General features: G+C 36.3%; 1 protein-coding gene across 1 annotated transcript in view; it reads left to right on the forward strand.

The window, feature by feature from the left end:
- Positions 1–18,639, forward strand: part of LOC149249187 (syntaxin-81-like) — a 433,615-nt gene extending 414,976 nt beyond the window's left edge. The window contains exon 10 of the mRNA XM_089456197.1: positions 18,131–18,639. Within this exon, the coding sequence (XP_089312323.1) occupies positions 18,131–18,289 (159 nt within the window). The 3' untranslated portion in view covers positions 18,290–18,639. The remainder of the gene's footprint in view (positions 1–18,130) is intronic.
- Positions 18,640–22,296: the final 3,657 nt, after the last annotated feature.

Consider the following 22,296-nt stretch of genomic DNA (forward strand, 5'->3'; position numbering starts at 1 on the left):
CGGGTGAAGAGGTTGATCCTTGATGGTGTTCGAGATCACTTTGTTTCACACATAGCTGGCAAATGGATTGCCAAAGAGATGTGGGAGACTCTCGCCACGCTATACCAAGGCACTTCCAAGCAGCGGATGATGTACTTAGAGGAGAAGCTGAGGCTCATCCGGATGCAGAAAGGGGAAGGCATAGACCCCTTCCTCACTAGGATTCAGGAGGTCCGAGATTAGTTGTCAGTTGTTGGGGCAGCGCCTCAATCCACGGAGCTTGAGAGATTGGCACTCAACAGTTTCTCTAAGGAGTGGCAAGTCTTTGTCCAAAGCATATTGGGCAGAGGCAAGCTTCCAGAATGGGACAGGATGTGGGTTGACTTGCAACAAGAGGAATTGAGGCGAGCTCTTCTAAATAACTCCATCAGTGGCAGCAGCAGTGGATCAAAGTAGGTGAAGGAGGAGGAGAATGTAGGCCTCGCATCGAAGGGTCCCAGTCAGGGACAGGGGGAGCAGCGAAAGAAGAAGGACCTATCAAAGGTCAAGTGCTTCAGATGTGGTGAGCTTGGTCACTATAGTACCCAGTGTCCTCTTAGGAAGAAGGACAAGGAGGAGAAGCAATACCAGCAGGCAACATTAGCAGAGATTGATAGGCTTTCCTCTAGGCTAGAGGAATACTGCGCCATGTTTGTTGATATACCCCGAGGAGTTAAGTGGAGTGACTTGGTGTTGTAGCCCTAGAGTGCTACAGATGGGCAAGATCCTTGAGGAGGTCCACCTCATGGATCAATACCTTGCTACAGGGGCCCACATTATTCAGTAGCAGGATGGATTAGTGACAGTTGATGCAGTCAAATGCCAAGAGTGACAGTTGCAGAGACTAGTAGGGTCAGACGCTGGGGAGCGCAGTGCAGAGTTGGTAGCAGTGTAGTTGGCACAGTACAGAGTAAGCAGTAGCGCAGATGCCTCAATGATAGCGCAGATAGTAGTAGCAGTCAAAGACTCGGGTGACAGATGCATCATACTGATCATAGTTGATTCAGTATTTAGGATGTTTTTCAGTTGCATATGTTACAGTTGCAGCAACAATAGATGGAGAGGGAGTTGCAATGCAAATGCAATGTGTTGTCGCACAAAGTGTCTAGGCACTGCGACAACGCTCAGAGTAAGGGTTGTCACTCTCGATCCTTACTCACTCTGTTTAGACTCTCTCCTAGGCAGGTCAAGTGGGGTAGTCCCCAAGGTAAATGGATGAGAAAGCCCGTGGAACACGGGCTCTAGGAGATTTTAATGATGGACAACTTGACAAATGTAAATGGATTTTGATTGACTTGGATGAATAGATTAGATGCTAATGTAACCAAAACACGACCACAAGATAGAAACAATTATAGACTAGTGCTTTTATGTTCAATTAACCGTAGATTGAGTAAGAAAACAAGTCATCCAGAACAATTTTCCAATATGTGACGAATAGTAACAATATGATCAATATAAACGTTCCAAACTATATCATGCAAGAGATTCCAGAAAAATTATATTCAATTAACTGCCCAGATCTAGATTCAATTAACTTTCTCCAACAGTGAATATGATTTAAAACGTTTATTGCACCTTGACCATAGAAAAATTACTTACCGTGAAAAGAAACCAAGGAACTTTAGATAAACTGTTTATTTATTCCTTAGATGAATTGAAGAAATAAAATAAATCAAAAGGGTTAATAAATTAAAAAATTTAATGGGCCAGAGGCCACATTAAAAAAATTTAACACGAATGCACGAATCCCTTTAATTTAATTCCTTAGTAATTCTTAGGTCATCAAAAAACTTTAAAATAATTAGATTTTTTAAATGTTTTTAAATTTTTAGATTTAAAAAAAAAAAAAAAAAAAAAAAAAAAAAAAAAAAAAAAAATTAGATTTTTTAAATTTTATGATTTTTAATAAAAAAATTTAAATGAAAACAAAAATAAATAAATAAAAATGAATCATAAATCAAAGATAAAAGGTAAGAAAATCAAAACAAATCGAAAAATTAAGAAGAATTAAATTTAAAAAATTGAATGTCACAAAGATTAAAAGAAAAATCAAACATGAAACAAAATTGAAGGAATGAATGAAATCTAAAAAAAATCAAAATGTTATTAACTCTAATGAAAAATAAAAAATCAAGCCTAAAACCTAACCTACCTCATGCGTAAAACATACAGTCGAATGCCTTCCTTTTCTTTATTTTTTGTACGTGGTATGCATCTGCAGGTCGAGGGAAGGAGAAGGTGATGGCGGCAAGGGAAACTCGGGCTAAAAGATAGGAGTACGAGTGGGATTTGCAGCTGCCGGGAGAGGAGAACAGGTTAATGGTGGAAGACAGAGGTATATGCAGCTCAACGGGAATGGAAGAGGGAACTGCGAATGATAGCAGTGTTCAGCCAGCGCTTGAGGGTTTGCAAGGAACCGCAGGTTTTGAAGGGAATGGATGCGCAGCAAGAGAGAGGATGAGCTAAGCCACAGGGGTTATTGCAAGTCAACAGGAGGGAAAGGAGCAGTGGATGAGGGATGGACGGACTTGGAGTAGTGGGAGAGCAAGCTAGTAGTGATGAAAGACGCAGGGCTTTGAGGGATTCGATGCAAGAAATAAGCAGCAAAAGATTGAACCTGAAGAGCAGCAAGGAGAATAAAAAAAAAAAGATTCGTAGGGCTTTAAAAAAAATGCAAGCAGACAAAGCTTTCCTTAAAAAAAATTTTGAAAATCTTTGTAGCAAAACGAAAGCCCAACTAGCAGATCGAAAATCTCAGACAAGTGTAGCCAGAAAACCCCAGAAATCCTAAATAAAAAATCGAATTCTTCTGCTTCAAATTTATTGATGAAACCCTTAAAAAAAATTATTCAGATTTAAAAAAAAATTATGGAATCCACCTGCCTTAGATTTTTTTATGAAACCCTCACGAAGTTTCCAGATCCGATAATAAAAAAATAAAAAAATTTAAACCCTCAGACTGTAAAATGTCTGAATAATATCCCTAGAAAACGATGTTAATGAACCGCAGAGATCCAGATATTACCCTCCATGACCTATATCTAGACTCTATACAAATTTCTCTTTTAGATTTGTAGTTGCAAGACAAAAAGAAACACCCAAACGATATATACAATGACCCAAAAAACTAAACCCAGAAAACCCAAGTCAGAAAACTGAAAATAATTACAGATCTGTGTACATGAATTACAGATCTATCAGATTTAGGGAGTGAGTCCAACTCCACTCCCAAATCTAATAATCTAAGGCTCTCAACAACCAGATTTATTGATTTAGCACACAAAAAAAAAAAATGTAAAGTTTAAAGGAGGTGTTGAGCTCAAAGCCCTTCATGCATCACCCAAAACAAAAATATCTTATGATAAGCCCAAGATCAAATTAAGTTGGGCTCTTCAAAAAACACGGATCGGGAGTTGGTTGGTCCAACTGAAAACTTCCCTAAACGCTCAATGATCTAAAAATCAAGACTTTCCTGTAAAACTCAATTCAACCATCAACATAGAACGAGAAAATGATAATAAAATTCAGATCAATAGAAATACCTCCTATTATATTCAAAACTTAAATTATCATTCAAACCCCAGCGACTGAGCAAGATACCTGTACTCAAATCACTCTTCATAAAGCTATCATCAATGGCTAAAAAGAAACCTATGCATGAAAATGACACACCTTACAGTATTTCCACAAAGAATAACACCAACAGAAATTAATCCCAAAGTCTTTCTTTATTTGCTGATAAAAATATTACAAGAGAGCTTTTCGCTTAGCACATGACTCAAAGGTCGGATGAACTGATTGACAAATGACCTCCTATTTAAAGATAAATCCTCCAACGGCTAGTTCGAGTGATCCTCGTCAAAGCAATCTCGACCATTGATGATGATTAAAATTTCTTTTAATTTTATCTGTCGAAATTTTAAATCATTGAAGAAATTTGAATTTTTCAATTAAATGCATTTTAATTAATTCAAAAAATTAATTTTTTGAAGTAATTTCCTCAAAATTTTGACTTTGACTTAACCCCAGGGACCAAAGGCATAAAATTTAGCAAAATAATTAATTTACCTTAGTCCCTGGACCTCTTAAAATTTTATTTTTTAAGGACCGACGAATTTTACCTTCGGAGAATTTAAATATACCTAGGACTTAGAATTAATTAAATTTCTAGCTTAAGATTTTAATTATTTTTTGCCAGAAAAATTTAATTAATTAACCTATGAGGGGATAAATTATTTTTCCAACCCAAGACACTTTACATCATAATTTTTTACAGTTTTTACATCTCAAGGGGGGAAACCCATTTGCAAAAGACCCTCACAAACTACCCAATTTTGCGACACAAATATAATCTAGCAAGCCAAGAAATTTGTAATAAAATAACCTAACCAAGTAGTTAGGATTATTCCCAAATCACTTTTACATAGACTCGATCTAAAACACTAGGACTCCCCTAAGATCCCAGTGACAAAATCCATTCTGGATTTGGGGTAAGGTTGAAGGAAAACTCTATCGACCATCCAAGAATGGATCGGTGAGATAAAAAACCTCCTAGAATGTAGATCGTCACCAAAAAAGTAGGTTTACCTAGGTAATTACATATACGACATGGATCTGCTGAGATTATTTACATTATACACATGCAGAATGAGCTTACATTATAAGATGATGATAATAGTTGGACGGCACGAACACATCGATCATGCACTATCCATTTTGCGAAAAAAAGGGGGTGTACTGCTATGGATTGTTGACACATAGTGGTCAACATCTGGCTCTACTTGGGGACACGTTTCTACATTGAATGAATGTGAGAATCCAAACTCTGCATCCATGCAACACACAACATAACATAAGTAGCGTCCATTAAAAAATCATCATATAACGTTAAGCACAGGAAATATATAATCTCTTCATTTATTAACTAGTCTAACAACATGAAAAACACAAATCTAACTACAAAATGAAATACTGAAATAACATGGCATAAGGTTAGAAATACAATACAAAGATGCCCCATGGCATCAGATGCGTTCAATATAGTGCATATTGAGCATTTGCCTGCTTTCAGGCAAATCTGTCGATTGTTTCTCGGATGTGCCTTGTCCAATTCTACATATGGTAGAACTTTTTCCTATCCGAAAATCAAGCTGTTCGCGACCATCTGATGCATCAAATCACTTTCTCATTCTCTTTCTCTTGCATTTTTTTTTTGTGGAAGGCTACATCACTGATGACGTGGAACATTCTGCTTCAAAACTCTAAGATAAAGTATGTAAGATATGTGTGACATGTCTTTCTTCATTTTGCATCTATTTTGTCAAGAATGATGGATCAGTCACACAGGTGTCATGAGTTATAACTTGACCTTTTTTAATTTCTTCTTTGATCATGTCATTCTTAGTTAAATCTTCGTTAATGGAGTTAGCCTCTTTCTCGAGATATTCACAACAAGACGGGACCTGTGATTTCCTCTCTTCCAGCCTCTTATGTAATGAACCCATTTCTCTGGCATGTCTTACTATTAACTTCGCTTGATTGAGTTCAGTTTTCACGAATCTTTCTTGTAGAGTGACATGATTAGCTTGCATAGCCTTTATTTGATTCTGAATAATGGACATCTAATTAGAATGATTAACTTCCATTATTTTTAATCTATTTTTGATGATATGTATTCCATCTGTATTTATGACACATGGTACTTGCTTTTCTTCTATGGCCAATAATCTATTCTGAAGAGATATTTGACCAACTTCCATGTCCTTTATAATTTTATCATTCTTTGCTTTCATGCCCATGAAATAGTTTTGCATATAGTTTATCTCTTTCTTATGATTTGCTTGCATGGTAGCTAACTGATTATTATAATCGAATCTCATGATGGTCATTTTCTCATCCATAGTTGACCATTTGTTCTGAATCGAACTTATTTCTTCTTGATAACTTGCTTCCATGGCAGTCACTTGATTTGAATGATTGAATTCCATGATCGTCATCTTTTCCTCTAGGGCTAATAACTTGCTTTGCATAGAATTAATTTCCCTGTCATTATTAGCTTTCATAGTCTCATTTCCTTAACATGTTGAATCTGCATGTCGGTTACGTGATCAGAGTGTTTAATTTTCATGATTTCCATCTCCTTATCACATTTTTCCAAGTGGGTGTACAAAGTTCTCATATCCTTGACGTAATCGGTTACAAATTTTTCTTGATTAAGCTCCATATTTTTTATCAGCTGTGTTTAACTAAACTGCATTTCTTTAACCAACTGCTTTAGTTCTTCTATAATTTGCTTATCATTTTTACTTTCATTGTCGACACTGATTTGATAACTTGTTCCTACTTTTCCACTATCATGGATTTGTCTAGCAACGGTACAAGTGGATGGCACATTTTGATATGGAGAATTGTCTTGAAATCTTTCATTGATAGTTGGATCCTTTACAAGATCACTTTCATTCTGTTGCATAATTTTAGAGGCACAAGGCGAGCTACTTTGATAACCATATCTATCTGAAAAAGAATTGATGATGTCTTGTAAAGAAGCGAAAGAATCTTTAGGACAATTATTAAACCAATTCAAAGCATCACTCTCTAAAGAAAAGGCAAATAGATGCATCTTGACATCTTCATGTTTATATTGGGGAGAGCTACAATATTTGATTATTGTATGAGTAAACCGGCATAAATGCTTTCTAACAACGACTGAATCACCACCTGAGAACAAAGGCAATTTATGAATGGCAGCTTCCAGTATATCATGGAGAAAATCAGTAAAATGACATAGGGTAAATGAATCATCCATGATGACTTGCTTGAAGGGATAAGGAGAGACCAAATGGATGCTAGAGAGAGATCCCTGCTCAAGACAATCAACAGATCAACAAGAAGCGATCTTCTATTAGAAATTCTTATAAGAAATGAAAGAAGTGGAGCTGCCACTTGAACATGAATCTAGCTCTAAGATCCAAAAGGCAAACAACTAGATATAAGGGAGGGTTTCTTGTTTGAGAAATAATGGATGAATAAGTGGAGTCGCCACTCAAACAAGAAATGAACCGATATGTCAAGGTGCTAAAGGTGCAGATAAAACGATTAATGAGATGACGAAAGGCAAAATGATGAAAAGATCAAATGACGCCAGGAAATGTTGTGCCGCTTGATAGGCTAATGAATGGCAGAAAAGATGAGATGATTAAAACGATGTCGAAGAAACCAAGGACATGAAAAACTCTGTCCCCAGTGGCAATGCCAAGAAGTGTTGGCTTTGCCGGCTCAATTGAGAGATGAGAAAGATGAAATATGAATGTCACAAAGCCAAGGCCCAATAAATTGGTCCGCGCCAAAAAATGTTGGCGTTGCCAGTAAAAATGATAAAGATGATATGAGGAGAATGAAGATAAAATGTCATTGAAACGCCGAGAATAAAATGTCCCCGACAGTGGCGCCAAAAAATGTTGTCGTTGCCGGCTCAAATGAAAAGATTAGAAATGAGAAGAATGATGAGGAAATGTCGTTGAAATGTTGAAAATAAAATATCCCCAGCAACGGCGCCAAAAAATGTTGTCGCATAAAGTGTCTAGGCATCGCGACAACGCTCAGAGTAAGGGTTATCACTCTTGATCCTTACTCACTCCGTTTAGACTCCCTCCTAGGCAAGTCAAGGGGGGTAGTCCCTAAGGTAAATGGATGAGAAAACCTGTGGAACACGGGCTCTAGGAGATTTTAATGATGGACAACTTGACAAATGTAAATGGTTTTTGATTAACTCAGATGAATAGATTAGACGCTAATGTAACCAAGACACGACCACGAGATAGAAACAATTATAGACCAGTGCCTTTATGCTCAATTAACCGTAGATTGAGTAAGAAAACAAGTTATCCAGAACAATTTTCCAATATGTGACGAATAGTGACAATATGATTAATATAAACGTTCCAAACTATATCATGCAAGAGATTCCAAAAAAAATGATTTTCAATTAACTTCCCAAATCTAGATTCAATTAACTTTCTCCAATAGTTAATATGATTTAAAACGTTTATCGCACCTTAACCATAGAAAAATTACTTACCATGAAAAGAAACAAGGAATACTTACAATGAAAAGAAACCAAAGAACTTTAGATAAACCGTTTAATTATTCCTTAGACGAATTGAAGAAATAAAATAAATCAAAAGGGTTAATAAAATAAAGATTTTAATGGGCCAGAGGCCACATTAAAAAATTTTAACGCGAATATGTGAATCCCTTTAATTTAATTTCTTAGGAATTCTTAGGTCACCAAAAAACTTAAAATTCTTAGATTTTTTAAATGTTTTTAAAAAATTTAGATTTAAAAAAAAAATTAATGTTTTTTTAGATTTTTTAAATTTTATGATTTTTAATGAAATTTTTTAAATGAAAACAAAAATAAATAAATAAAAATGGGAGGGAGGAGGGAGAAGGGGCGGACCATCCCAGGCTCATTGGGGTACTTGGGAGCAGAGGAGTGCAGGCATAAGAGAGATAGCGCAGGCAGACAGAAACCCTCAGAAACAATGGGAATTTGGATGGGTAACGGTGGTTTTATCCTGACTATGCATTGTGTCCATTGTGAACAGGTAGAAGGGAGTGAAGACATGGCGCGGGCAGCAAGAGGTCGTGGTCGAAGAGGCAGGAGAAATAATGGACCGCGCTCTCAGGACATGGGAACCTCAGGCAAAAGGATGGGAAGACGTCCCATGGATGAGACCGTGAAGGAAGCAGCCAAGGCATATATGAAAGACACGGATGAAGGGATCAGAAAAATTATTGAGGAGATGGAAGAAAGGATTAAGGAAGAGGACTCGGAGGAAGAGATGGAAGAGTGGAGAGACCTCATTCCTGATCCTGGAAATACTAGAGGAAGAATGTCTCAATATAAACAGACCTTACATTTGTACTGGCTCATGAAGAGGCTGGTTGGAAAAGCGATGGAGCAAGTATCCATGGGGATGGCGTTGATAATCAAAGATATGCCTGATTATAAACGAGACCTGCAAACCATACAGTTCCAGCTATGTAAGCAGGATATTAGACTTGACCGAATACAGAGACACATTCCCTGTATCGTGGAAATGACACCAGCGAATGAAGGCTCAGCTGAAGACCCAGTAGTCGTTGAGCCAGATCAGGATGAGCCCAAGGAGTAGATTGAGCTCATGATCTCAGGTTACTGTTTTTTTAGCGGCTAGTTTTCTTTCTATATGCATGTTTATGGGACCTATGGTTAAAAATTGGTTTATAAATAGTTCTGTATATATAGCTTGGGTAGAAAGACTGTTAACTTACCAATTTTGGATGGCTTATAATATGCATAGGTGGCCAACAGACTTGGTTTCCCACTGGGCAAGTTGAGGCCACCTATTGACAGTATGTGGATTCAGCTTGTTTTTATATAAATAGAAAAGGAGGACCTACCTAAGCTTACAAAAAAAAATGAAATCATAAATCAAAGATGAAAGGTAAGAAAATCAAAACAAATCAAAAAATTAATAAAAGTCAACATAGAAAATGGAAATTAAAATTAAGAAGAAATAAATTTAAAAAATTGAATGTCACAAAGATTAAAAGGAAAATCAAACATGAAACAAAATTTGAAGGAATGAATGAAATCTAAAAAAAATCGATATGTTATTAACTTAACTCTAATGAAAAATAAAAAATCAAGCCTAAAACCTAACCTACCTCATGCGTAAAACATAAAGTCGAATGCCTTCCTTTTATTTATTCTTTGTGCGTGGTATGCATCTGCAAGTCGAGGAAAGGAGAGGGTGACGGCAACAAGGGAAACTCGGGCTGACAGAAAGGAGGGCGAGAGGGATTTGCAGTTGCCGGGAGAGGAGAGCAAGCTAATGGCGGAAGACTGAGGGATCCGTGGTTGGACGAGAATGGAAGATGGAACTACAAATGATAGCAGCGTCCGACCAGCGGTTAAGGATTTGCAAGGAACCGCGAATTTTGAAGGGAATGGATACGCAGCGAGGGAGAGGATGAGCTAAGCCGCAGGGGTTATTGCAGGTCGACGGGAGGGTAAGGAGCAATGAATGAGGGATGGACGGACTTGGAGCAACAGGAGAGCAAGCTAACAGTGATGAAAGACGCAGGGCTTTGAGGGATTTGATGCAAGCAGTAAGCAACAAAGGATTGAACCCAAAGAGTAGCAAGGAGAATTAAAAAAAAAAAAAAAAGATTCGAAGGGCTTTAAAAAAAATGTAGGCAAATAAAGCTTTCCTTAAAAAAAATTCGAAAATCTCTGTAGCAAAACGAAAGCCCAACCAGCAGATCGAAAATCTCAGACAAGTGTAGCTAGAAAACCCCAGAAATCCTGAATAAAAAGTCGAATTCTTCTGCTTCAAATTTATTGATGAAACCCTTAAAAAGAAATTCTTCAAATTTTAAAAAAAAAATTATGGAATCCACCTACGTTAGATTTGTTAATGAAACCCTCACAAAGTTTCCAGATCCGACAATAAAAAATAAAAAATTTAACCCTCAGACTATAAAATGGCTGAATAATATCCCTGGATCTAGACTCTATATAGATTTCTCCTTTAGATCTGTAGCTGCAAGACAACAAGAAACACCCAAACGATATATACAATGACCCAGAAAACCCAAGTCAGAAAACTGAAAATAATTACAGATATGTGTACATGAACGACAAATCTATCAGATCTAGGGAGTATGAATTCGACTCCGCTCCCAGATCTGATAATATGAGGCTCTCAACAAGCAGATTTATTGATTTAGCACAGAAAAAAATTAAAATTTTAAAGTTTAAAGGAGGTGCTGAGCTCAAAACCCTTCATGCATCACCCAAAAAAAAATATCTTATGATAAGCCCGAGATCAAATTAAGTTGGGCTCTTCAGAAAACACGAATCGGGAGTTGGCTGGTCCAACTGAAAACTTCCCCGAATGCTTGATAATCTAAAAATCAAGACTTTCCTGCAAAACTCAATTCAACCATCAACATAGAGCGAGAAAACAATAATAAAATTCAGATAAATAGAGATACCTCCTATTATATTCAAAACTTAAATAATCATTCAAACTCCAGTGACTGAGCAAGATACCTATGCTCAAATCATTCTTTAGAAAGCTATCATCAATGGCTAAAAATAAATCTATGCATGAAAATGACACATCTTACAGTATTTCCACGAAGAGTAACACCAGTAGAAATTAACCCCAAAGTCTTTCTTTATTTGCTCATAAAAAGATTACAAGAGAGCTTTTCGCTTAGCACACGACTCAAAAGTCGGATGAACTAACTGACAAATGACCTCCTATTTAAAGATAAATTCTCCAATGGCTAGTTCGAGTGATCCTCGTCAAAGCAATCTCGACCATTGATGAGGATTAAAAGTTATTTTAATCTCATCTATCGAAATTTTAAATTATTGAGGAAATTTGAATTTTTCAATTAAATGCATTTTAATTAATTCAAAAATTAAATTTTTGAATTAATTTCCTCAAAATTTTGACTTTGACTTAACCCCAGGGACCAAAGGCTTAAAATTTAGCAAAATAATTAATTTACCTTATTCCTTGGACCTCTTAAAATTTTATTTTTTAAGGACTGACGAATTTTGCCTTCAGAGAATTTAAATTTACCTATTACCTAGAATTAATTAAATTTCTAGCTTAAGATTTTAATTAATTTTGGCCAGGAAAAAATAATTAATTAACCTATGAGAGGATAAATTATTTTTCCAACCCTCAAGACACTATACATCATGATTTTTACATTTTTTACATCTCAAGGGGGGAAACCCATTTGCAAAAGACCCTCACAAACTACCCAATTCTGCGACATATATAATCTAGCAAACCAAGCAATTTGTAATAAAATAACCTAACCAAATAGTTAGGATTATTCCCAAATCAATTTTACATAGACTCGATCTAGAACACTAGGACTCCCCTAAGATCCCAATGACAAAATCCATTCCAGCTTTGGGGTAAGGCTAAAGGAAAACTTTGTCGACCATCCGAGAATGGATTGGTGAGACAAAAAACCTCCCAGAATGTAGATCGTCACCAGAAAAGTAGGTTTACCTAGGTAATTACATACACGGCACGGATCTGCTGAGATTATTTATATTATACACATGTAAAATGGGCTTACATTATAAGATGGTGATCAAGCTGATGATGATAGTTGGACGCCACGAACACATTGTTCGGGCACTATCCCTTTTGCGAAAAAAGGGGGTGCACTGCTATGGGTTGTTGACACGTAGTGGTCAACACAATGTTGGTAGTAGTTCAACAGGGTGAGCAACAGCCAGACATTAGCAGCATGACAGGAGATGATGCAGAGACGGGGTGCTATCACAAGATGTGCAGTAGAGCACTAGAACACATTCGTTGCTAAGAGGGAGTGTTATTTTTTGTAGCATCGGATGTGTTCTAGCCTTGAAATTTTGTGGAGAGGCTAGAATGCATAAGATTTTCAAAACCCAGAAATCATTTCTGGAAATTCCACCTAGAAATGACTTAATTAGATTATTAGTCAGTTTTCAAATATTTCCTAAGTCTAAACTTAGGGAATATGACTAATTAATCAAAATTAATTAAGTCAAGATGTGAATGTTCTAGAAACTCACACAGATCGACTTCAAGTTAATTCTAGCCATCGATTGAGATCTAATCTCGGTCGTTGAAGTCTCAACAGAGGACTATAAGAAGAAGTCGATGGGGCTTAGAGAAATAACTTCAACAGTTCGATTCCATGAGCAGATTGATTTCCAGAGTAGCAACAATCAATTGCCAAAGAGAGAGCTAATGAGATTGAAGCAGGGTAGGGATAGTGAGCCGAAGGAAAGATTTTCCAGATCCGGGGAGGCAGCAGCAAGGGAGTTGAATTATCCCAGAGAGGCAGCGCTGAGGGACTGCACAGTGCTTTAGTCAAGCAGATCGATTTGGTGAGGAGAAAAATCCGTTCTTAGTTCCAGAGGTCAGGAAGGAGCCACAGAGGGCCGGAGACACGATTTTCTCAGCTTCCAGAGGCAGAACAACTTCATTTGAGCCCAACCCAGAGTAAGTCGTCTAGCCAGCTATGCAGAGCAACGCAGAGGCTGATGTAGTGCTCCAGGAGGCCGAGTTTTGATAGGGAAAGTCCAACCAGAGATTTCCCGTGGGAGAAGGGTAATTCCCTTCAATATTTTACTCAGATTTTCTTGTTGTTTGGATAGCCAGTTGGGCATCCGTAGATGTACTCAAATTTCACTATTGCATAATAAAATAAAGCTCTCATTGCTGCACAGGTTTTCCCAAGTTGGGTTTTTTTGGGAACATTGGTCCAAAAAAAACTGTGTAAATTTATGTGTGTGTGCTAGCATTTCTTCTAGCATTTATTCTTCCGAAGTTTTATTTGTGTAGGTTGCAGTGTGAGTTATTCAGTGTTTGTTGTAGGAAACAGTAAATAAATTGTTAAATCTAATTAACAATTAGGAGCATAATTTCCAGTTGCTACAATAGGATTCGGGTTTCCGAATTTTCACAATCATCTTGGGAAAATCGAGACATGGGTGTCGTTCCTCTTTTCCTATAGACCAAATTTGATGTGATGTAATGCATGCAGAAAACTAACCATTGTTGGCCCCTATTTTGCCACCTAGAAACCTATCATACCTATTGACCAATAGTAACTTCATCATGCCTCCATTGTTTGGAAAAATTTCAATGTGGCATGTTATCTCCTCGTCAATCTGAGCATTTTGGGACCAAGTTGACTTGTTTACTTTGAAGACTACTTGCATTGAGAAACGTGAGTTGCCTCACGAAATGTGAAATGTTGATTTTGTGAGACTGCCATGTTGAGAATTGTCTAAGGAATACTACACCAAGGCCAAGGCCACATACAGACTCTATGACTCAATACCATGCAGTATGACATAGGTGCCTGACATAGGCTAGATTGGCCCATACACCAGTGATCACGACTATATATGCAAGCTCCTCTAAAACCATGAATCCTCACAAGATCCATCCAAAATCTCCTAATCTTATTCAAGACAAAGAGACTAGGGACTTAGCCCAAAAGGACAGGGGATGGCTGACCATCAGAAGGTCTAGGACACCTAATACAATGACATACATGGTTGTCACAAGGCTTTTGACTTGTGACCTTGGGCTTACGATGGTGATTAATGCACTGATAAAATGTATGTGTACCCCTCCTAGAATGAGGGGTAATAGGACCTACATTTTCTATGGATGGTAAACCCAAAAATAAGCTTGACCCACCTTGACACACTTTAGCAAAGAATAGGGTTTGAAATTACCTTGCCAATACAATATAGTAATATACCTGAAGACTACATCAACAATGTTCAATATAATCAATAGCCACATTCAACAATCCCCAACCAAGTGAGGAGCATGTTGGTCAGGATTTGAACTTGAATCATTGTCTCAACAACTACTCCAGGTTGCAACTAGACCAAAGCCCAACAGACAATAAGATAGAATAGACATATATTATATTAGAGACAAGAGTTTGCTGATCCAGAGTGAGCTCTTCTTGGCTAAAGGATAATCCTTATCCTCAACTGTTGAATTTTGGAATAATTTTTTTACTATAAATCTGTATATCAGATATCTATGCAATACAAAAATTGGAGTCTAGTGTGCACTTATCTTGTCTTCTCATGTCTGTTTGTTCTGAAAAAACAATATGGTCTTGCAACAATTATCACTTGCGAGAGCCTAAGAAGTGAGAGGCATAGACAACTTGTGGAGAGCATTGAAGTAGTATATAATATATATTGCTAAATATATAACCCATGTTTTAGTTGGGCTTCCTACTCTACTAAAATTAGTGTGGATTAGATAACATAGAATATATATTTTTCTTAAAGTGGGACTTGTCTTTTTACACACGATAAACTTGGAAATAAGCTTGACCACCCTCACACATTTAAGCAAAGAGTAACCTTTCTAGTACCTTGCCAGCACCATACAGTAATCTGTTCGAAGGCTACATCCACAATAGTCAATATATTTAATAGTCACCTCCAAAAACCCCACACCTAGGAGAAGCATGCATGCCAGGGTTTGAACCCAGGTCATTGTCACAAGCACCACTCCAAGTTGTGGCTAGACCACAGCCTGAATGGCAATAATATAGAATAGACATGATATTAGAGATGAGATTTTTTCTCTTCTAGAGTGAGTTCCTTCTGGGTGGAGAATAATACTTATCCTCAACTATGGAATTTTGGAATAAATTTTGTACTACAAATCTGTATACTTGGCAATACAAAAATTAGAGTATAATGTGAAATTATATCATCATCTCATGTCTGTTTGTTCTGAAAAAACAATATGGCATTATAACAATTATTGCCTCCGAGAGCCTAATAAGTGGGGGATATAGACAACTTGTGTAAAGCATTGAACCCAAAGTAAATGTAATTGAAGGATTGAACCCAAAGTATATGTAATTGAAGGATTTATAGCAATAGTTTTAGTCTATAGCATATTCTTCCTGAGTTGACACTATTCTTGCTTCGAGGATAAATTCCAGAGAAGATGATCTTGCTGTAAAAAAAAGTAAGGAACAATGTATTAGGGCCAAGTCGGCCTCTACTTTCTGGCAATTTGGCTCACTGCAGACAGCTCTGGTTTCTGCTTAAGTGAGCTCATAGCTCATAGCTCAAGTTAGTTTAGTGTGGAAATTATCTTGTCAGTTAGCTTATAGCTCAAGTTTGTTTCTGTAATAGCAATTCATGACAGTTAGACACAACCAAAAGCTGACTGTACGACACCAGAATAATGCCAGATGTATACTTATTTCCTACTCACCTAACATCTAACAATTTTTAGCTTTTCTAACGGCAATTCATAATAACAAGTTGCAACCGGAAGTAGAACACCACTGAAACAGATATTTATATACCTACTCACCGTACAAGAAAGTTGGTTCTCCTTTCTCTAAAACTTTTGGCTGTTCTTCACTGAATATCGCCTATCGTCTGTGCTCAGTTTTATGTCATCTCACTTACAAATATTGGCCCCATTGCAATCTCGGGTTGGCTAACTTAGCAAAGTTGGCCTCAGTACAATTTTAGGTCATTTCACTTACCTTTTTTCCAAATTTAACGCTAATATTTTTACTAGAATATTTTAGTTTTTGCTAAGCTTTTCTGGGTTTTATTGGAAAACAAAATTAATGGCTGGAAGTGAGTCTACACTCTATAGGCCGAAGTACAAAGAAAACAGTTCAGTTGACAAACAAAAGTCAAGGTCATCTGCAAAAGGTTGTGCACGGAACACTGGGGATGGGGAGCAAACAAAATTGGCCATTCAACATATACATGGTGATTTAGAAGAAATTTACAAAGCAGTTGCTGCAACATTTGAAGTGATATCACCAAGGAGGCTTTCAGTGATAGCAACCTTCATCACACTCAGGCCACACCCTTCTATTGTGACAATCAGGATATGACATAGCTTTCAAAGAATCTAGTGCTCATGCAAGGATCAAGCACATTGAGATGAAGCACCACTTCATTAGGAAGCAGATATAAAACAAGAAAGTTCTTGCTGACATACTAACAAAAGTTTTGAACAAGGAAAACTTGTAGAGATTTGGTGAGATATGTGGTGTAAAAGAAAATCAAATGATTGTTAAGAGGGTGTATTAAAGATTAATGCACACTTTAGTTGGGTGCCTACTCTACTAAAAATTGTAGAAAAAGATAAGATAGATGAAAGCTAAGATTTGTCTGTTCTACAGTGAGCTATTTTTAGCTAGAAGATCATTTTGATGTCCTAATTTAAAACAGATTTCCTACTGTAAATCTGTATTCAGTTTATTGTGGAACTTTTATTGTCTTCTCAGGCTTGTGTGCTATGAAAAACCAACATATATACTCCCCGGTTTCTCATTATATCATTCATTTATTTTTGTTTTGTGAATAAGCGTTTATCGGTATTTAGTTGGGATGTTATGATGTGAGTTTTCATAGTCTGCTAACTTTGAACATCTATAACATATTCACAATCCGAAGTATATCATATAATCTGTATACTACTTTGGGTGCTGGGAGTTGGTTTGCACTTTGGCATTGGCAGTTGTAATTCTAGCACGTCTGTGGCAAGAAACTATTGAGATGCTGACGTAGTACAATGATAATCACCTGCATAGACAATTAATAACTTGAGAATCACACTCGTTGGTTGATTCATAAGCATGTGATGCAGACTAATCCTCATAACTTCATTTTTTTATGCTTGCATTCAAGGTCTAGAAAACTGGGACATTAACAGCTAGTCTTATGTTACAACTTGCCAGCTTAAGCCTGCATCACACTTTCTGTTTTTTTCTTCTCCACTCACATAAGTACCATTTACTAAATTCGTCATTTTACATGAGAATGAATACAAGCAATAAGATACCACTTTCCTGTTCTGTTGCGTCTGGGGTAAGGCAATAAGGATCATCTCTTGTTTGAATTGTTCATTGTTTATATACTCATGTCAATAGTACCAGGACCAAGAAACCTTGTCTTTGTAAATGTATATTAATTGGCAATGCAAAGCATTTCAAGCCACTGAAGGAAGATATTTTTGTTTCCTTTGTAGAGCATTGAACTCTTTTTTATTAAACCATTTAGCTCAAACAATGGAAAGGCATTTTACTGTCATTGGAGAGATATACAACCAGTTTAGTTCACTACTCAGATATAGTGGATGTCGCTGATTAGTAGTTTTGTGATCAAGAGAGGAAACTGCAGGATTTATCATCCTTCATTTACTTGGGCATTATACATAAATGGAAAAAAAGGTCTATGAATCCTATATACACTAAAGAATCATATACAAGGTTCACATAGAGAGGGTAACCCATAGGTTGAAGTAAATATTGGTCTATGGTTTTTCTATTTATAAATCATGACTATCAATTTGAACAGTAAGAGGCTTTTACTTTGCATTTTAGTAATATGTACAATTTACAGTGTGTACTTTTGCTTTATTTTCACACCACCTGCATAAGTGTACGAACTTTCTTTTTAGCCCTCTGATTTATTTTTTGAAATGCTCATGAGTTTTGTTCATGTGTCCACTGTCAGGCAGTTGAAGCCACACAAAATTTTGGGAAGGGAAATAAGGAATTGACCAAAGCTATACAATACAGAAGTAGCCGTCTAACATTTGTCCTATCCCTCTTATTCGTTGTGGTCCTCGTCCTGTCCATCCTATTCCTTGATTGGTACCATCAATTTTTTTAAATGAATTGGTAACATCAATTTTCTCTTTGTATTCTTAGTACATTTATATAGTCGTTCTTTTGTCCATCCTATTCCTAAATTGGTACCAATAATTTTACCACCAGATAATCTTTGCTTTCTTATGCGTGGTATATTTATAGAGTTTACTCTAATAACCATGAAAACATGTGCTCCTGCCTCGGTACAAACAACTGTAAAAGGGGGAGCACTTGCTCATTTATAAAGTCTCTGAAATGCAGGATGAATTTATTGGCAGTGTTTTTATAGGATGACAGTATAATATGAAAAGTTTCACTAGTTGAAGCTGATATTTTTCAGAAATAGGTGTCTAAGCACAATTACATGGTTCCAATTCCTAGCTAGTCACGTGCGCATTAGCAAAATATGTTTCCTGTTTTTTAACCAGTAATTAAATTTGTTGCAAGTGCAAGTCAATGTGTTGTGACTATCACTTATTTTTATAAACTCGAGCTCTATAGAAAACAAATATGGACATATCAAAACTTTTAAATACATGTTTTATATCAAAATTACGTGTGGACGATTAGACAGTTTTTGATTAACAAACTAATGACTAATTTTATGTACCAAATTCAGTACCAGGTTTTAATTCAGATTCTAAAGCCTAATAGACATTCTTAAAGCTCGAACCCACTTATCTCTGTTTTGCTGGATAATTTTTTAATCCAGGATATAATGTAAAACGTGCTGGTCACTACCATTGCAAATAGTATTCTATCACATAATAGAGTTAGTGTGATAGGGTAAACACTGGAACGTATGGTGGGATACAGCCAACCCGACCTCAAATTGCTTCCCGATTCTATACCAATTCCAATTTCCGATCTTTTATATATGGAGAAGAGTGGGTGGCCCTGCTTATTAAAACCCGTATTGATTGCCTGCTTTATAGATAAGCATTTCTTCCACACGACAAAGCTTTGCAAGGGTGGGGTCCCCGTCAAACTGCCTGCGAAGTCTCTTCTGAGTGCGTGCTGCACGGAGTAACCGAACAAACAAGCGTCATTCATCTCATTTCCCCTCCAGAGCTCTACTTTGTACATGATTTAGGGTCCAAATGATAGACTAATTGGTCTTAAATTAAATTATCGGCATAAGCCAAGTGGATTGTGAAATTAAAGTGACAACAGTGGCTTGTTAAGCCATCCATCAGCATTCGTGGGCAAACAAGCGTCATTCATCTCATTTCCCCTCCAGAGCTCTACTTTGTACATGATTTAGGGTCCAAATGATAGACTAATTGGTCTTAAATTAAATTATCGGCATAAGCCAAGTGGATTGTGAAATTAAAGTGACAACAGTGGCTTGTTAAGCCATCCATCAGCATTCGTGGGCAAACGCAGGCCAGTTTGTGGTTTTGTCCCTGTTGGATTGCTGGTAAATCTTCCTATGTACAATGCAACGCCATTTTCATCGGACCAAGAAAGAGAGAAGCATCTCACCCCGATCTATCCAAGTAGATTGAAATTATCTAGAAAATCATGAATTTCTGTCGGATTGAAGTTAATCAGAAGATCAACCGACTTGAAATGGCTTTAACTATTAATTTCTCTTAGGTTAGTGATTCTTAAACTATAATTTTTTTAATTGAGTTTAAATGGGCATAAACTTCAAAAGTGGATAGAAAAACGAACTATTTGTTTATTTGTTTACATATGAGAAGTTGTCACGAATAATGGGTAAAACCTAAATGCCTTATAAATTGATTTCCCCATAATATCTAATAGGGACTACACACAAGTTATTTGTTTACCTATGAAGACTTGTTACTAGGATTATGAATAATGGGCCACACCTAAATGCTTTATAAATTGATTTCTCTCTAATATCTAATAGGGACTACACACAAGTCAACTCTTGTAGTTACACTTTATACATCTTTTAAACTATATTTTATTAAATGATTTTTTAATCGGTTAATATTAAATTTGTAAAAATAGAATTTTAATAGTAGTGGTCTTTTTGTAGTATTTTCTGAATTTAGGCTTTTGTGGTTCATAATTCGTTATATAAAATAGAATTTGTTATATAAAATATCTTTATGGTATGGAGAACAATTCATTAGGGGAGAGAAGTGGCTATTGCACGAAAGTTGTGAGATGTTTTACATGAGTATAAGAGAGAAGTTGTCAATGCACCGAGAGTTGTCAATGGAAACTAAGTATGGGAAAGATGTTGTCATTGCATTGAGAGTTGCAAGGTGCTTTATAGCTAAGTATGAGAGAGAAGTTGTCATTGCACCTAGAGTTGTGAGTTGCTTTACAATTGAGTATATAGGAGAGAAGTTGTGATGAATGAACATAACAAAATATTATTAAAAAAAAATTACAAGTGAGATCCATCTTAAATAACCCAAAATTAAATTAAATACAAAATAAATGTGTGTGTGAGTGAGAGAACATTTAAAAAGAAAAATGAAATCAACCTATATCCACTTTAAGCCCAAATCTATCATAGAGGGAGAGATCAAATTTGTTCCTATGTAATTCTTTTTTAATATGAAGGAATTAATACATAATATGAAATTAAGTGATTAAAAAAATCATGTTAAAAAATTTGATCCATTTTGATGGTTGATAGAAATGGATATAGGCTAGCTATTTTTAATTACTAATGTTATATATTTGTATCATTTTTATACATTAATATTTGATGCCATAAGAAGGGAGCATCTTTTGGACAACATTTCACCCTCACCTCCACCCTCATATTAGGGTGCATCTTTTGGGGAGATATTGCTCAAAAAGCAATGGCGGGGAGGTATTCTCCAAAACATGCACCACATAAGTGTGCATGCTTTGCACAATACCTCCCCCCACTCCCGCCCTCTTCTCGTGGGTAGTGGGAGGTATTGTGCAAAACATGCACAATTATGTGGTGTATGTTTTGGACAATATCTCCCACTATGCACAGGTTTTGCACACTATACCTCCTTCAACCCCCACCTGGGAAGTGGATGGGGTTGGAGGAAGGTATTGTGCAAAGCATGCACCCTCATGGGGATTGAGTGGAGATATTTTGCAAAACATGCACCACGTTAGGGTATATGTTTTGCATAATACCCAACCTAATCCCTAGTATTCAATGACATTAAAGTACATTAAAATAATTGGCCTAATATTACATTTAGATGAAAACTATAGGTACAAACCAATTACAAGCTCATGCACATAAATGACCATGTTGAACCTTATGTTTATTTACAACTATTATCCAACTGAACAAAAACATAACTTAAATAAGCATTAATATTCAAGTTCCCATTAAAACTATTTGATTAAAGTCCATTGTACTTCAAATAAAATATAAACTCCAATTACTTTAAATTCCATATAAAATCAAATATTCATTTACAAAACTTTCATGATACAATCAGTAATTTTCAAATATTTTTTATTGTTTTTCACAAAAGTCTTTGTGAGTATGCACACCACTTTTTCTCAGGTCTTCAAATTAGCTCAAGTGGTCTCTTACCAACTAGAGTGGAAAACAAAGTAACCAATCTTTGTGGGTCTAAAAAAAAAATCTCTTAAACCAAACATATATACATTTATTAAGGCATTGACTTAAATACGTAAAAAGGTAATTAAACCAGCAATTGTCCCAAAAGGTACAAAGAGAGGCCGATAGGATTATTAAATTAGAATTGTTGAATTTCTCTAGAAGAGATGTTGGTTCAAGCCTACAAGGAGCAAAGAGATTTGATGTTTGGAGTTCTATGCTTTTTGGACACCATATTCCTTTAAATACAACTTAATTTTTTAGAAAAGTTCAAGCCCAATGCAGTTCTGCCGTGCGGGAGTGCAAAAGCAATCTCCTATAAAAATGGACCTCTATATCTAAAAACAAGATCTTAGCCATGAGGAAAAAGAATAGAAAGATCTGAGGACCATAAAGCCACAACCATGAGGATATCATAGCCTACTGGTGCTGTCTGATGAATGAACCGTGAAGGGGGAAAGCTCTGGTCCGTGACAACTGCTTTC

The sequence above is a fragment of the Pinus tabuliformis genome, chromosome 7 (assembly GCF_031772625.1).
Source record: "Pinus tabuliformis cultivar Carrire ecotype Pingquan chromosome 7, CPIR1, whole genome shotgun sequence".
In the NCBI taxonomy this organism is placed as follows: domain Eukaryota; kingdom Viridiplantae; phylum Streptophyta; class Pinopsida; order Pinales; family Pinaceae; genus Pinus; species Pinus tabuliformis.